Source organism: Myotis daubentonii, chromosome 15 (genome assembly GCF_963259705.1).
Source record: "Myotis daubentonii chromosome 15, mMyoDau2.1, whole genome shotgun sequence".
In the NCBI taxonomy this organism is placed as follows: Eukaryota; Metazoa; Chordata; class Mammalia; order Chiroptera; family Vespertilionidae; genus Myotis; species Myotis daubentonii.
In genome coordinates this window covers 1,068,991-1,084,979 of record NC_081854.1, presented here as the reverse complement: position 1 = coordinate 1,084,979, position 15,989 = coordinate 1,068,991, and the positions used below count along the sequence as shown (strand labels likewise).

Here is a 15,989-nt window from a genome sequence, read left to right as displayed (position 1 = left end):
TATCTTGCCCTGACTGGTATGGCTCAGTGGATAGAGCGTCGGCCTGCGGACTCAAGGGTCCCAGGTTCGATCCCGGTCAAGGGCATGTACCTTGGTTGCCGGCACATCCCTGGTAGGAGGTGTGCAGGAGGCAGCTGATCGATGTTTCTAACTCTCTATCCCTCTCCCTTCCTCTCTGTAAAAAAAATCAAAATATATTTAAAAAATATATATCTTTTTATTGATTTCAGAGAGGGAGAGAGAAATATCAATGATGAGAGAGAATCATTGATTGGCTGCCTCCTGCACACCCCCTACGGGGGATCGAGCCCACAACCGGGGCATGTGCCCTTAACTGGAATCGAACCCGGGACCCTTCAGTCCACAGGCCAATGCTCTATCCACTGAGCCATTCCAGCCAGGACAACAAAAATCACTTTTTAAGTGACTAAGAGCTATAGCTTTTCAACAAAGAAGTAAGTTGACCTAGCCTGATCACTTAGAAATCACCGGGAGGGTAGCAGCTGGAAAAAAACCCATCGGAAGGTCCAAGGGCCTGTGAGGTGTGGCTGCCCCTTCCCTTGGGCACCAACATGGTGCATGGGTGGCTCAGGCCAGGTTGTCTCTGGGGGGGGGGGGAGGGTGAGGGGAGCATCGCTTCAGGAAAAGACAGCGGGGAGCCCCATGAACCTGCCTACTCCAGGAAGAGCCCTTAGGTACCGATATCCCCACTCCCTCACCCAGGGACAGCTCCCCAATGCACTGCCTCCCCATCTACATTCCCTTCCCCCAGAAAGACTGGGACGCCCAGAGCAGCCCCTCCCTCTTCCCACAGCCCCCGAGGCAGGGCTGCTCACTGTGCCCACTGCCCGCGGGGAGAGAGAGCCTGGGCTGCCATTGGAGGGAATGTCTGCTTTTTTTAAAAAAAATTGATTTCAGAAAGGGAGAGGGAGAGAGAGAAACATCAATGATGATGGAATCATGGATCGGCTGCCTCCGGCACGCCCACTACTGGGGATGGACCCTGCAACCCGGGCAAGTGCCCTTGACTGGAATCAAACTTGGGACCTTTCAGTCTGCAGGCTGACGCTCTATCCACTGAGCCACACCAGCCAGGGCCAGTGTGATTTTAAAAAAATACATATATTTTATTGATTTTTTTACAGAGAGGAAGGGAGAGGGGTAGAGAGTTAGAAACATCCATGAGAGAGCAACATCGACCAGCTGCCTCCTGCACACTCCCTACTGGGGATGTGCCCGCAACCAAGGTCCATGCCCTTGACCGGAATCAAACCTGGGACCCTTCAGTCTGCAGGCCGATGCTCTACCCACTGAGCAACACCGGTCAGGGCCGGAGAGAGGCTTTTATGGGAACCGGAGGCAAAGACTGCTTCCTGTCTTCCCACCTAAAGGCAGACTACATCTTTTCCGCCGGACCACCAGTGGGTCCGGGCTGCCTCCCACCCCTTGAGCCAATTCAGCAGAGACAAGGTTGAACCGTACACTGCGAGGGGCAGAAATTGACTACGTGGGGGACCACCTACAAGGATAAGAAAGAGGGATCCTGCTCTGTGAGCCATGATGATTCTGTCCGGAGGAGAGAGAGCACGTGCTGACCCGGCCGGGAGCCGGCCGCCCTGGGACCTGGGAGCTCGCTCCCATCGGAAGGCAGTCTGTCGTCCTTCCCAGAACCGCCTGTCACCATGGAAAGATGGACAGCCTCGGGGTCCCGGTCCTGGAGGCACCTGCTCTTTACAACCCGTAGCCCCTATTACCTGTAAGCACTCTCTGTAACTACCCCCCCCTCCGCCCCCGTGCCCGCTGCACCCTCAGTCCGCATCCCTTGTAACCTGTGATGATTATCCCGTGCCCACTTTCCCAGGCCGGTAATTCCTCCTTCCCCACGCATTCTTGTCCTTCCACCCAATGCAAGCAGCTGGCTTGTGGTGGGGTGCAGAGCAGATGTTTGTGGATGACCTGCTGTTCCCCCATCCTGCCAGCGGGATTGGAATAAGGGCTCATGTAGGACTCAACCCCGTCTCTGCTGACCTGGCCGAAGGAGTGACCGCCAGCCCGGACCCCTTGGTTGTCCGGTTACAATATGAGCGTTTATGCCAGTAATGCCGCCAGTATGGGAGAACAGCAGGTCACCCACAAACATCTGCTCTCCGCCCCCCACCCCTCCATAAGCCGGCTGCTTATATTGGGCAGAAGGACAAAGGTTACACGGGGAAGTAGGCGAAAGAAATAAGAAGGGGCATGTAGCCCTGACCAGTGTGGCTCAGTGGATACAGCGTCGGCCTGCAGACTGAAAGGTCCCAGGTTCAATTCCGGTCAAGGGCATGGACCTTGTTTGCGGGCACATCCCCAGTGGGGGGTGTGTAGGAGGCAGCTGGTCGATGTTTCTCTCTCATCGATGTTCCTACCTCTCTATCCCTCTCCCTTCCTCTCTGTAAAAAAATCAATAAAATGTATTAAAAAAAAAGAAAAAAGGGGCATGCAAAATGGGTGTAATGGGGACAGTTCACAGGCAACGCCTGCTGGGGGTTGGCAAAGGGCTGGCGCCTCTGGTTTCTGCAGCTGGGTTGTCCGTCTGCCCGTGAGAACAGGCAGCTCCGGATGGAGGGGACGGGCCCGCGTCCAGGTGAGCGCCCAGGTCCGCCTGCAGCCCCCGCCAGGTGAGCTCCCAGGTCCGCCTGCAGCCCCCGCCAGGTGAGCGCCCAGGTCCGCCTGCAGCCCCCGCCAGGTGAGCGCCCAGGTCCGCCTGCAGCCCCCGCCAGGTGAGCGCCCAGGTCCGCCTGCAGCCCCCAGCCGGGGTAGGATGTGCCTTTGATCGGGACAAAAACAGTCGCGGCTAACAGAGCGTCATTCCTATTTCCTATACCAACAGCTGGCCCCCCGCGTTTTATTCTGCTCCCGACCGACCACACGGAATCCTCTGAGGCTGCTGACTCCGTGCGTCCGAATGAATGGGCAGAAGGCCACGAACGCATCCCGGGGAGAGCGGATGCGTGTTGCGGCCGGATCGGGATCGGTGGCCATTGGGATCGGTGGCCGCGGGTCAAAACAAACACGAGTTCTCGCCTCGGGACACAGCCTGAGACCCACGGCGTCTGCAATAATGTCGCCAAACTAGTGGCCAGTTCAGACAAAACTCTCCAGAAACGTGGGAACCGCCGCTGGGAACTGAAGTCGTCATCTCGCGGCGCCACTCGCGGCGGCCAAACACCTTTTCAATCGCCCGGGACTGAGACTCTACCGCCCCTAGCCCTGGGCGGCGGAGGAAACTACAATGCCCAGAGTGCAACGCGCCACCCGGAGCAGCGTGGAGCCAATGAGCAGCTAGAACAGGGGCGTCTTCGGGCGTGCCCATAGCGTGAGGGCGGGACTTCCGGCAGCCTCCTCCGGGCGGCTGTTTTGATCTCGCCAGTCTGTGCGCTGCGTCAGAGTCTCTCTGGGGCCCGGACGCCCCCGAGGGGGCGCCGAGGGAGTTGGCGGGGGGCTGGGGGAGGGGTCCCCGCGGTGCAGGGCGGGTCCGAGGCTGGGCGGGAGGTGCCCGGCGGGGTCACTCTCCCGGATGGAGCCTCCGGGCTTCGCGGAGTCCGCGCGTCTGCGGAGTCCGATGGTGGCGTCCGCGCCGAGGCGCCCGGCTGAGGTGAGTGCAGCCCGCGTGGGGGCGCCCGTGTCCGGGGCCCTGAGGGGCGACACCCGCTGCGACGGGGGTGACCGGCGGGGGGTCCGCGGAGCCGGGAGGAGCCGGGGAACGGAGGCCCGGGAGACGCTGGCGGCGGAGCCCATAGAGGGCAGCGGCCCCGGAGACACCGCGAGTGCGGGTCCTCTCTGGTCAGGCCACGCAGACCTCGCCCCCTCCCCCTCCCCCCACCTCCTCCCTCCACGTCCTCCTCCCTACTCCCTCCTTCCTCCTCACTGAGGAAACATTTAAAACGCACCCAGGAGTCCCTGGCGGGTTTGTCCAGTGGTTAGAGCGTCGGCCCCCAGGCCCCAAGGTCGCAGGTTCGAGCCCCCGTCAGGGGCACCTGCCTCGCTTGCGGGTTCCCCAGTCTCTCTCGCCTGGATGTTTCTCTCTCTCTACCCCCTCCCTCCTAATCTGTCTCTAAATATCAATGGAAAAGATAGCCTCAGGTGAGGGTTTTTTAAAAAAAAATTTTTTTTTTATTGACTTTTTTACAGAGAGGAAGGGAGAGGGATAGAGAGTTAGAAACATCGATGAGAGAGAAACATCGATCAGCTGCCTCCTGCACATCCCCCACCGGGGATGCACCCGCAACCAAGGTCCATGCCCCCGACCGGAATCGAACCCGGGACCCTGCAGTCCGCAGGCCGACGCTCTGTCCCCTGAGCCACACCGGTTAGCGTGAGGATATATATCTTTTTTAAGCAGCAGAGAAGGTGAGGTGACGGTCTGCATGAGCAGTTTTGCTTTTATTCTCCGGGCGCTGGGGCTGTGGACGCTGGTTGGAGGGATGCGAACAGAGAGGGACATAGTGGGTGAGGCAGGGCTCCCACGGTGGGAGACAGAGTGTGAGGAAGCGCAGGCCAGAAGGGAGAGGACAGCAGTGCGGGCGGGAAGGCGGGGCCTGTGAGCCCAGCAGCCCAGCAGGAGGCGCCCGAGGACCAGCCCTGAGGGAGGGGCCAGCTCCCCATCGACCCTGCAGAGAAAAGACGGGGGAGCGGACTGCAGGGCCCAACGCGGTCGCTCTGCCAGGCTTCGCCTTCTTATTGGGAAGGGCCCTCTTCGGGGTTTGCACATCCCTGGTACCCAGTTACCTGGTAGCTTGGGCAAGAAGAGGAGGTGCTCGTTTCCCCGAGAAGCAACCTTCCCCCGGCCTCTCCCAGCCTGTCCCCAGGCCGTTGCTTGAGCTCGGGCCGGAGCCCCTGGGTCCTGGGGTGGGTGCCCGGCCCTCACAGCCCTTTAGTTCCACCGGTTCCTGCGGGTGCAGAGCCGCTGAGGGGACGGGGCTGTGGGGCTCCTGTCAGGGCCTCACTCTCTGGTGGCCTCTGAGGTCGTGGGGTCCTGGGGCTGTTGGGTTGCTCTCCAGCCCCTGGACCTGGGGACCTTGAACAGGCACCAAGCACAGGAGCTGAAGTCCGGGTCCACGGTGGTATGAAGTGGCCTCAGGTTTTGGCAATGTGTGCAGTGAGACCTGGGCCGTCCTCTCAGGCACAGGGGCCAGAACGTGCAGGGGCTTGGAGGGGAGGCTGAGCTGGTCCAGGCACCCACAGGTGGCCTTTCTTCCCATGGGAACTGGGGACAGCGGGTCCGGGATCAGGTCCTGAGCAGCTTTGTGACAGGTCAGGCGTCTGGTCTGCCGGTGATGGGGGCCATGGGAGATTGGCAGCCGTGGAGGCGGGGGATCTGACCCGGGTCTCAGGAGGCTGCAGCATGGAGGGCGGTGTAGGTGTGACCAGGGAGGAGAGGCTGCTGCCGTAGTCAGGGCAAGTGTGATGGTACCTGAGCCGTGATGGTGGCCATGGAGGTGGGAAAGAGTTGGACTCTGGATCTGTGTTTTAGGTGTGGCCACCTATATTTTCTTTTTTTAAAAAAATAAAAATATAGATTTCAGAGAGGAAGAGGTTAGAGAGAGATAGAAACATCAATGATGAGCATCATTGATTGGCTGCCTCCTGCACGCCCCCTACCATGGATCGAGCCCACAACCCAGGCATGTGCCCTTGACCGGAATGGAACCTGGGACCCTTCAGTCCACAGGCCGATGTTCCATCCACTGAGCCAAACCGGCTAGGGCTATATTTTCTTCTTTCAACTTTGACAGAGAGAGAGGTAGCAATCAAGGATGCCTTGATAATTTGGTTTTGGCAGCCAGAGGAATGGAAGCACCATCAACTGAGCTGGGAAAAACCACAGCAGTAGGAGTAATTGTCACTGGGGATATTAGGAGTTTTATTTTTTGTTTATTAAGGGTGTGAGATGCTTCAGAGAGCAGTTCGTGGGCATCTGTAACTGAGGAGGCGTTCAGGATGGAAGTTTCTCTCCCAGGTAGTGGGGAGGGTATGGGTCAGGCAGGCGCCGTAGAATGCTTTAATATGGGGAATCCTGGTCATGATGATAATGATAATCTTTCTGTTGTTGTTAATCCTCACCCACGGACATTTTTTTCCATTGATTTTTAGAGAGGGGAAGGGAGGGGGAGAGGCAGCGATGGAAACATCCATGTGAGAGAGACACAATGATTGGTTGCCTCCTGCACATGCCCCAACTAGGGCCTGGGATCTTGCCTTTGACTGGAATCAAACCTGAGACCCTTCCGTCCGCTGACACTCTATCCACTGAGCCAAACTGGCCTGGGCAATCATTGTAATCTTACCCCGGGAAGAAGACGGTGGGCCTGAGGGCAGGGTTTTCTCTTAGAGCCCGACTGGGGGAGGTGGGACTCACAACACAGATTAGGGACAAAGTGGTCATGTAGAGGGTGGGGAGCGAATATGGTTCAGCAGGTGGCCAAGGCCTTCGAGGGCTTGAGTGGACGTCCGGTGGAGTGGAGGTGGAAGAGTAACTCACACAAGACGAGACTGAGGGTCAGATCCACTGCTCTAAGGGTCACCAGGACGCGGCTGTGCCTCCGGGTGTGGCCTGCGGTGTGGAAGGGAGGCTGGCTGATCAGCATAGGTACGTAAGTGGTTATCTGTGAACGCGCTGGGCGTGGGATAGAAGGCAGCGGGCTGGCCTTGAATGAGGGCGAGGTGGAGAGAGAGAGGCTGTGCCTGGTGAGGGAACATCAGCTGCCGCTGTGCGTGTCGGATCTGCTGTGCTTCCCGGTCGGTAAGGGTGAAGCAAGGAGCAGTCACAGTGGGAGGCCTTTATGCAGGACTGAGGCCGCCTTTGTAGGTGCTGGTCCTCTGAGTCTGGGCAGCACTTGATCCCGTGTGACCACACGTGCTGAGTACGAGTAGGGAGGCCAAGGAGATGACTATGGTGCGGGGCAGGCGTGCAGGTGTGGGAGGTGTGGGAGGTGTGGGAGGTGTGGGAGGGAGTGTGATGTGCACTTGGAGAGAGTGTGTGAATGCAGGCTGAGCCCAGGTCTGTTCGTGTCTGGAAATGATGCGTGGAACCCCAGGGGAATTGCCTGAAAAGAGGGGGTGCTGCGGTCCTACCTGCCAGGCCCAGAGCTTAGATGACATTTATCTGCCCACCTGCCCATTGGGGATGGGAAGACACAGTGTCAATAGGAGTATCGCACTAAGGTCGGGTATGTTCTCTGATGTGGGCAGTAGAGGGAGCAGATGCACGTGGAGGGTGGGGGTGTGTGACAAACCTGCAGTCCGAGGAGAGAAGCTGGTCATGGACTGAACTGTCCCCATTGTGACAGGACATGGACTTTGAGGACGTGGCCATCACCTTCTCCCAGGAGGAGTGGGGGCTCCTTGATGAGCCTCAGAGACTGCTGTACTGCGACGTGATGCTGGAAATCTTTGCACTTGCAGCATCGCTAGGTAAGACCTTCACATTCTCCTAGTGTCCTAGGGCAGTGGTCGGCAAACTCATTAGTCAACCGAGCCAAATATCAACAGTACGACGATTGACATTTCTTTTGAGAGCCAAATTTTTTAAACTTAAACTATATAGGTAGGTACATGGTTATTAACATAATTAGGGTCCTCCTAAGGCTTAGGAAGAGCCACACTCAAGGGGCCAAAGAGCCGCATGTGGCTCGCAAGCCGCAGTTTGCCGACCATGGTCCTAGGTGATGTGTCCTGCCTCCCCCCCATCCTCCCCACCGAAGTATCGCTGTCCTTTTCACAGTCAGACCACGCACTCTGTTAACTTCCCCCACATTTCTGTCGTGGGCGGTGGGTGCCAGGGCCGAGCTGCATGGAGAGCCCCGAGCAATGCACACTTGAGCATCCCTCACAACAGTTGCCTCAGAAAGAACAGGAAATGCTGGGAGTCAGGAGTCCTCCCACCTTGTTTGCCCTCAGCTTTGCAGGATGACTGTCTGGGTCCTTGGCCTCTAATTCTGCCCCTTTCCTCTAGCTAATTATGCTTTGTGCCTGCGTGTGCCATGCCACGTCATGGTTATTAATTCCCTAAGCCATGGGCAGTTCTCTGTTTGTTTTTTTATATATTTTTATTGATTTCAGAGAGGAAGGGAGAGAGAGAGACATCAATGATGAGAATCATTGATTGACTGCTCCCTGCATGTCCCCCACCAGGGATCGAGCCTGCAACCCGTGCATGTGCCCTGACTGGGAATCGAGCTGTGACATCCTGGTTCATAGGTAGATAGATGCTCAACCACTGAGCTCCGCCGGCTGGGCTATTCTTTTTTTGTTAGTTTTTTTTTTTAACATTTTTATTGATTTCAGAGAGAAAGGGAGAGAGGAAGGAGAGAGAGAGAGAATCATTGATGAGAAAAAAATCACTGAACGGCTGCCTCCTGCACGCCCCCTACTGGGGATTGAGCCCACAACCCAGGCATGTGCTCTTGACCGGAATCGACCCTGGGACCCTTCAGTCTGGAAGCCGATGCTCTATCCATAGAGCCAGACCAGCTAGGGCTGGGCTGTTCTTTTAATCCCTTCCTTCAATTGTTGCTTGCAATATTTTGTTCCCTGAAGACTATTGTGTGCCGCTCACCATTGTGATCTCCCATTAACATTCTGATTATTTAGGTTTTGAGTAGTTGTACGATACAAAGTACAAAAAAAACCCTGTTTTTTTCACAGGGTAGTCATGATAAGATGGTCTCAGAGGAGACCTTGCCCTGGTGAACGGCAACTGGGCGATGCCAGGACATAAAGGCTGCGCTCAGATTATATCAGGAACAGGTCGTGTGTCCAATAGTGCTTTCGTGTATTTGTCACTAACCACACCTCATTTCTACCTTTTCTTCCCCATACTTGACACTTTGCTGACTTGTTGTTTTATCGGTGACTTCCTGGCTTCTAACTGCCTTCCCCTTTGTGGCCTCCAAACATCCCCTGCTCCTCTGCACTGCTCCTTCTACAGCAGCGCTCGCCAACCTTTCGGACCTCACCGACCACCATTGGTCGGCGTACCACTGGTTGGCGACCGTTGCTCTACAGAACATTCCAGCATTGATCTGCACATGTGTTGTGGGGTGCACATACATCCTTCAGTAGTGCTTGGACACCGGCTACTCATTATTTGAATTTTACTTTGATAAAAACATAACGAACTTTTTGCACAGCTTGCCCATGTCACCAGCAGACAAGCCCTGCTGAACGCTGTTAGCAGATGAATGAGTTGGACTTCCTGCTTCTCTTTGTGCTGCACGCCATCTCTGTGTCCTTTTTCTGGGGAGGTCTCCTCTACTTTGTGATCCTCAGAGGCCCAGCACTGCACAACTGCACATTATTCAACCTGCCTTCAGGGCTCTTATTTTACTTACTTAAAAAAAAAATATATCGATATTTTGTTTATTGATTTCAGAGAGGAAGGGAGAGAGAGAGAGAGATAGAAACATCAACAATGAGAGAGAATCATGGATCAGCTGCCACCTGCTTACCTCCTACTGGGGATGGAGCTTGCAACCCGGGCATGTCCCCTTGACCAGAATCGAACCCGGGACCCTTCATTCTGCAGGCCGACGCTCTATCCACTGAGTCAGACCAGCCAGGGCCAGGTCTCTTATTTCAGACAATCCCATGAAACCATTGTATTATGTCTGACAGTCCTTTGTCATGGGACTTCCCCCTCCCACTAAAGTCAACATCTGTGTGCTCAGCATTTCTCTGCTTTCAGGTTGTTGGCATAAGTTAGAAGATGAGGAGGCCCCTTCTGCGCAGAGTGTGTCTGTAGAAGGAGAGTCACAGGTAAGAGCTTCTGAGACAGTGCCAGCAGCCCAGGGGACCCACCCCTGCAGGCGGGGTGTCTCAGTGTTCAAAGATATTCTGCACCTGAATGAGTGCCAAGCAGCAAACCTTGAAAATGAAACATGCTTCAGAGCTGCCTCTGCGAGCGGCTCCTGCTTCAGTGCAGACTTTACCCAGCAACAGAAGGAAGCCAGTGGGGAGAAGCCCTGCAGAGGAGATGCGGACAGCGACTCGGTCACCAGGGGCAGCTTCTGTGCATCAGGGATGCCTTTCACGCGTCAGGATGTTGGGGCGGAATTTCCAGCCATCTCCGGCCTTCTCCAGCTCCAGTCCACTCTTATCACTGAGGGCCCACACAGTGGCAGTGAGGGTGGGCAGGCCGCTCACAGTGGAAAAAGTCGTCATGTGTCGGGTGAGTGTGAAAAGGCTGCTCTCCACAATCAGAACCTTGATCAACGGCAGAGTACCTGTTCTGGAGAAGGGGTTCATGAGTGTAGCAAGTGTGGGAAGGTCACTCCACATAGAAGGGTTCCCACAGGAGGAAAACCGGATACATACAGTGTTTGTGGGACATGCTTTCACGGCGAAGATTTCCTCATTCCACACCAGAGAGTTCACACTGTAGAAAAGCGTTACGAGTGCAGTGATTGTGGGAAATGCCTTGGCTATAAAATTGATCTCATTCGACACCAGAGAATTCATACTGGTGAGAAGCCATATCAGTGTAGTGATTGTGGAAAGTCCTTCAGACAAAGCTGTGCCCTCATTCAACACAAAAGAATTCACACTGGAGAGAAGCCATATGAATGCGGTTACTGTGGGAAGTCCTTCAGACAAAGGACTAACTTCATTCTGCACAAAAGAGTGCACACTGGAGAAAGACCTTACGAGTGTAATGAATGTGAGAAATCTTTTACCCGCACATACAACCTCCTCACACACCAGAGAATTCACACTGGAGAAAAGCCCTACGAGTGCAGCGATTGTGGGAAGACCTTCAGAGAAAGCTCTACCCTCATTAAACACAAAAGAGTGCACACTGGAGAAAGACCTTATAAGTGTAATGAATGTGGGAAGTCTTTTACCCGCACATCTAACCTCCTTAGACACCAGAGACTTCACACTGAAGAAAGGCCTTAGGCATAACAACACGGAGGAGACTCAGAGTTATTTACCTGAATTTAACTTCCTGTTCATGGAACATACACTCTGCTAGGTTCCTGATGAGTCAAGTTCACGAGAGGCTTTAAGGGGCTGCATTGCACCGTAACCTGCAAGGGCTATTACCAGATTGATGGATGTCACTGCCGGTTTTTGTGGCTGGAACCATTTCACCTCTCCCACCCGGCTCCTCTGGACCGTGTGCCTCCGTCACACCTGTGTGCTCAGGGAAGATGACATCCGTGTCCTCGCTTTTGCCTGGGGAAAATTATGAACACTCAGCTCTGGTCGGGATCCTCAATTCTTCCTCTCTGATAGGGGATGGACCTGAGGCCCCGTCCTCAGCGAAGGTCGTGTTTCTCATGGACATTGCTGTTCGCACATTATGCTGTGGTGAATTTTTCCAGGTTATCATTCACTACCCTGGAAACTGCTTTGATTTATGATCATTTTGTGAAGTTTTTTGTTTTTGTACTTTTGCTGCTGTTGTTAATTCTCACTTGAGGATTAGAGAGAGTGGAAGGGAGAGGGAGCGACAGAGAGAGAGAAACACTGATGTCAGACGCATTGATTGATTGCCTCTGAATGTGCCCCAGCCCCTGCCAGGGACCCAGGCCATGGATCGAGCCTGCAACTGAGGTATGTATCCTTGAGCAGAAGCGAACCTGGACCCGTCAGTCTGCAGGTCGATGCTCTATCCACTGAGCGAAACTGGCTAGGGCGCTTTTGTGCTTTTAATTTTCAAGCTTGTAGTCACTGTGCAAGATGATTTGACATAAGAATTGTGATCTGTCAGCATATAGAAGTGAACAGATTTTGTAGGGAGGCCAAACTTTCTGTTTCAGAAGGCACAGCACAATGGCAGAAAATCGCTCTTTGTCCCATGTTGGTTTTTAATGCAATGCTGTGTGACTTTGTGGTCCTAATATGCGTCCTAGTGCCATGATTATTGGGGAAGTCCACAGTCACTCTGAAGAGGAGGCCTTTGTTGTGCTTCAGTGAACTATATTATATTCCCTTGTTTACACTACATATTGCATAATTCCACCCATGTTCAGGAGACCTCCTCCCCACGTCCTGCAAGGGAGTTATGTCCCGCGATGTGCTAAATTTCTTAGACTGGTGTCCTATGTTGTAAGTCCGTGAGGGTTAGTTGCAAAAACAGTTGGGATAGAAACTATTACCAGTCCAGCCTCCGTTCTCGAATGTCTCCCATATTGAACAATTTGGTTCTTGACTAAGTTGTTCATAGAAAATATAGGTCTCTGTTTTTCAAACAAACTTCGGTTCTAGACCCGACAATTCTTACAAGCTGATACGTCAGCATGACAAAAAGTATCTCTTTGGCCACAAACAAAGGAGAGAACCGAGTCAGTTGACCCCTAAACGTCATTTATTTACATCTCAGGAAACTGTGCTGTGAATGTGTTCATGGGTTTTAATTAATTTATTTTTTGCTCTTGTTGCTGGCGAAGTGGAAGATTAGCACTATTTTAGAACATACAGAGGCCAACAAGTGTGCTGATGTTGCTAAGGGTGTGGACATGCTCACAAAGCAGTGCTCACAGGCCGCTGAAGAGGTAGAAAAACTGTTGTGATTTGGATAAACGCGAGAAGAGAGCAGGTGGCTGCATTTCTGCGGCAGTGACACGTGAAAAAGGAAGCTGCTTCGCCCTCGGGAGGAGTGCTGTTCTAGTAAGTGATTCCCGTAAGGCTAGTAGGGGTGGTTTGATAGATTTAAGAGAAGATGTGTTTGTTTATAGATTAAACTAGAGGCCCGATGCACGAAATTTCCCTGGCTGCCGGCACCGGCTTCCCTCCAGCACCCGGGACCCAGGCTTCCCTCTGGCTGCCGGCACCCAGGACCTGGGCTTCCCTTGCAGAGGGAAGCCCTACCCACCTGCTGCAGTCCGCCTGTCAGTGGCCTGGGCCTCCCTCTTTGGGGCAATCATGGAGCCCCCCAATTGATTGTCCTGCCAGCCGGTGGCCTGGGCCTCCCTCTGCGGGGTGATCATGGGGCAGTGGCCAGGCCCCCAACCAATCGCATCACACTTGCCTTGGCTGGCCTGGTGCCAGAGGGTGTCATAGCATGGTCCCTGATGGTCACCCGGATGGTCGTTCCGCTGTTTGGCCATTTGGTTGATTTGCATATTACACTTTTATTATATAGGATAGTACAGTAGACATGTACTGAATATAAGATATGTTAAAACGGAATCATTTAGGGGCCTGGAACAGATTATTTAAATTTACATTATTTTTAATGGGGGAAAATGAATCCGTGTTCAAACAAATCACTTTTCAAAATGCTTTCTGGCCCTAGCCAGTTTGGCTCAGTGGGTAGAGTGTCAGCGTGCAGACTGAATGGTCCCAGGTTCAATTCCAGTCAAGGGCACATATTCAGGTTGCGGGTTTGATCCCCAGTAGTGGGTGTGCAGGAAGCAGTCGATCAATGATTCTCTCTCATTGATGTTTCTCTCTCTCCCTCTCCCTTCCTCTCTGAAATCAATAAAAATAATATTAAAAAACAAGCTTTCTGGAATGAATTAAGTCGACAACTGAGATTCCACTGGATATTGGGTAGAAGGCATTACAGTAAATTAGATGGAAGGTGCCACTTCTCAACGTTCATCCGCAAATGTTCTAGGGCCTGTGGCTTCTGTAATCTGTGGGCACCGCATTCTGAGGACCTCCACAGCTGTTTCCTGTAGCCGAGGTCATTGGCAGATTTTGTTATTTCCCCTGCCTCTCTGGCATGTTCACCTCAAGGCTATTGCTCTACAGGCAAGAAAACAAAGCTAGAAAGAAGGATGATCCTGTAGTCAGCATTCCTGTTGATTTTGATGGCAGTAGTCTTCATTGCTTGTCAATATTTGCTGCCACTGAGGCCAGGCTGCCCCTCTCAGGTCTTGAGGAGAGAGATGGTAAAGTCCATATAAGCTTGCCAACCTAATTTTCTAAGAAAAGAGGAATAGCTAGGTCTTTAATGGGAATCACTATGTTCTAAAATATATTTTTACTAGAGGCCTGGTGCACAACATTCGTGCACTGGCGGGGGGTGAGGTGGGGGGGCAGGGTCCCTCAGCCTGGCCTGTGCCCTTTCACAGTCCCGGAGCCCTCAGGGGATGTCTCACTGCTGGCTACGGGGAGTGGCCTAAGCTGCAGTCGGACATCCTTAGCACTGCCCCAGAGGCAGTCCACTGCACTCGCCAGTCATCAGCCTGGCTTGTGAGAGCACACTGACCACCAGGGGGCAGCTCCTGCGTTGAGCATCTGCCCCCTGGTGGTTAGTGTGCGTCATAGCAACCAGTCCTTACTCTGGTCGATTTGCATATACCCTTTTATCGTATAGGGTAGGATTGATTTAAAAGAGGAAGGGAGAGAGAGAAACATCAATGATGAGGCATGCAGGGGGCATGTAGGAGGCAGCCAGTCAATGATTCTCTCTCATCATTGATGTTTCAATCTCTCCCTCTCTCTTCCTCTCTCAAATCAATAAAAATAAATTTAAAAGAAAAAGAAAAGGGCCACTTCTGAATGTTATCCACAAATGATCAAAGGTCTTGTGTGATCTTCGCGTACGGACGTTCTCAGGACCTCCATTCTGTTTCCTGTGGCTGAAATCATTGGCAGAGGAAATTACATAATGGCTTTTCGGATTCCGCTGGCCCCTCTACGGTGTTCACCTCAAGGTTTGCTCAACAGGCAAGACCTCACAGCTAGAGGAAGGATAATGCTGTAATCCATCCCAGGATGTGTCTTTTCTAACCAGTCGGCATTCCTGTTGATTCCGATGGCAATAGTCTTCACTGCTTCACAGCATTTTGCTGCCACTGAGGCAAGGCTGGTCCTCCCAGGAAATGAGAACTGACATGCAACAAAGTGCAGTTATTTTTTTAACCCTCATCCGAAGATATTCCTCCATCGATTTTTAGAGATAGGGTGAGGGACAGTGAGAGTTGGAGAGAAACATCAATGTGAGAGAAACACATCGATTGGTTGCCTCCTGCATGCACCTCGACTAGGGCTGGTGATCGAATCTGCAACCGAGGTACATGCCTGTGACCTGGAATGGAACCCGTGACCTTTCGGTCCATGGGCCGACACTAACCACTGAGCCAAGCCGGCCAGTGCGAAGGTGTGTACTCTAACAAATACTGGTTTCCTTCTTGCTACACAGTTATTTTGAGACTCAACACAAATGCTTATGTGAATAGTTTTAATTTTTTTTTTTTTTATTGCTGAGTAGTAGTATGTTCTATGGATAACCACTGTATCTATTGATCTGTCTGAGATTTCGGTTATTTCCAGGTTTGGGGTATTATAAATAAATCTGGGAATATTTGTGTTCAGTTCTTTATATAGATAGATGTTGTATAGGTGAATGTTTTACATTTTAAGATATGCAGAAACGTGACCCAAAATGGTCATTGCTTTTGCCTTCCCACCAGCTGACAGTATATTAAAATTCCTGGTTTTCTGCAACTCTGCCAACACATGCAGTGGTTGGTTGACTTTTTTAAATACTAGCCCCATAAATGAGTATAGTGTGAACTCGCTTTCGTTCTAATTCCATGTACCTAAGAATTGTTGATGGTGAGCATTTCTTCGTACATTGATTTCCACTGTCTTTATCTCCTTCGGTAAAAAGTCTGCTCAGAATGTTTTACCAATTTTTGAATGAATGTATTATTGTAACCAGTAGGACTGCATAGTCTAAGGCACATGTTGGAATTTCCACTCATTCTTCAGTGATTCAAGTGACTTATTTGCCATATGGAACCCTCGGTTTTGAATATTGGAAGGAAAATTGTTTTCTCAGTTTTCATCCTATGTGCAATTTAAACCAACATGTACTATATACTTATATATTTTTAAAATACATATATATATATATATATATGTATATATTTTATTGATTTCAGAGAGGAAGGGAAAGAAACATCAGTGATGACAGAGAATCATTGATTGGCTGCCTCCTGCATGCCCCCTACTAGGGATTGAGCCTGAAACCTGGGCATGTGCTCTTGACC

The 15,989-nt window shown here is 52.3% G+C and overlaps 1 protein-coding gene across 3 annotated transcripts; it reads left to right on the top strand.

Moving 5' to 3' along the window:
* The first annotated feature begins 3,351 nt into the window (after positions 1-3,351).
* LOC132216460 (zinc finger protein 551-like) lies at positions 3,352-14,462 on the top strand. Of its 3 annotated transcripts, none has more exons than XM_059665679.1 (4): positions 3,352-3,634; positions 7,329-7,452; positions 9,725-9,795; positions 12,432-14,462. In XM_059665679.1, the coding sequence occupies exons 1-4, from the start codon at positions 3,557-3,559 to the stop codon at positions 12,552-12,554; spliced, it is 396 nt and encodes a 131-aa protein (XP_059521662.1). In that variant the 5' UTR covers positions 3,352-3,556; the 3' UTR covers positions 12,555-14,462. The 3 variants fall into 3 exon arrangements, 2 of the variants coding, with proteins under 2 accessions (XP_059521662.1, XP_059521661.1); XR_009448759.1 differs by having other exon boundaries at positions 3,362-3,634; positions 9,725-11,595; XM_059665678.1 differs by having other exon boundaries at positions 3,362-3,634; positions 9,725-14,462.
* Positions 14,463-15,989: the final 1,527 nt, after the last annotated feature.

What these genes read in the sequence shown, in the direction of transcription:
- LOC132216460 (XM_059665678.1), top strand. Translation starts at nt 3,557, where the DNA reads ATGGAGCCTCCGGGCTTCGCGGAGTCCGCGCGTCTGCGGAGTCCGATG. An exon ending in CGCCGAGGCGCCCGGCTGAG is followed by an intron (nt 3,635 to 7,328) that starts GTGAGTGCAGCC and finishes CCATTGTGACAG; the next exon opens with GACATGGACTTTGAGGACGT. An exon ending in TGCACTTGCAGCATCGCTAG is followed by an intron (nt 7,453 to 9,724) that starts GTAAGACCTTCA and finishes CTCTGCTTTCAG; the next exon opens with GTTGTTGGCATAAGTTAGAA.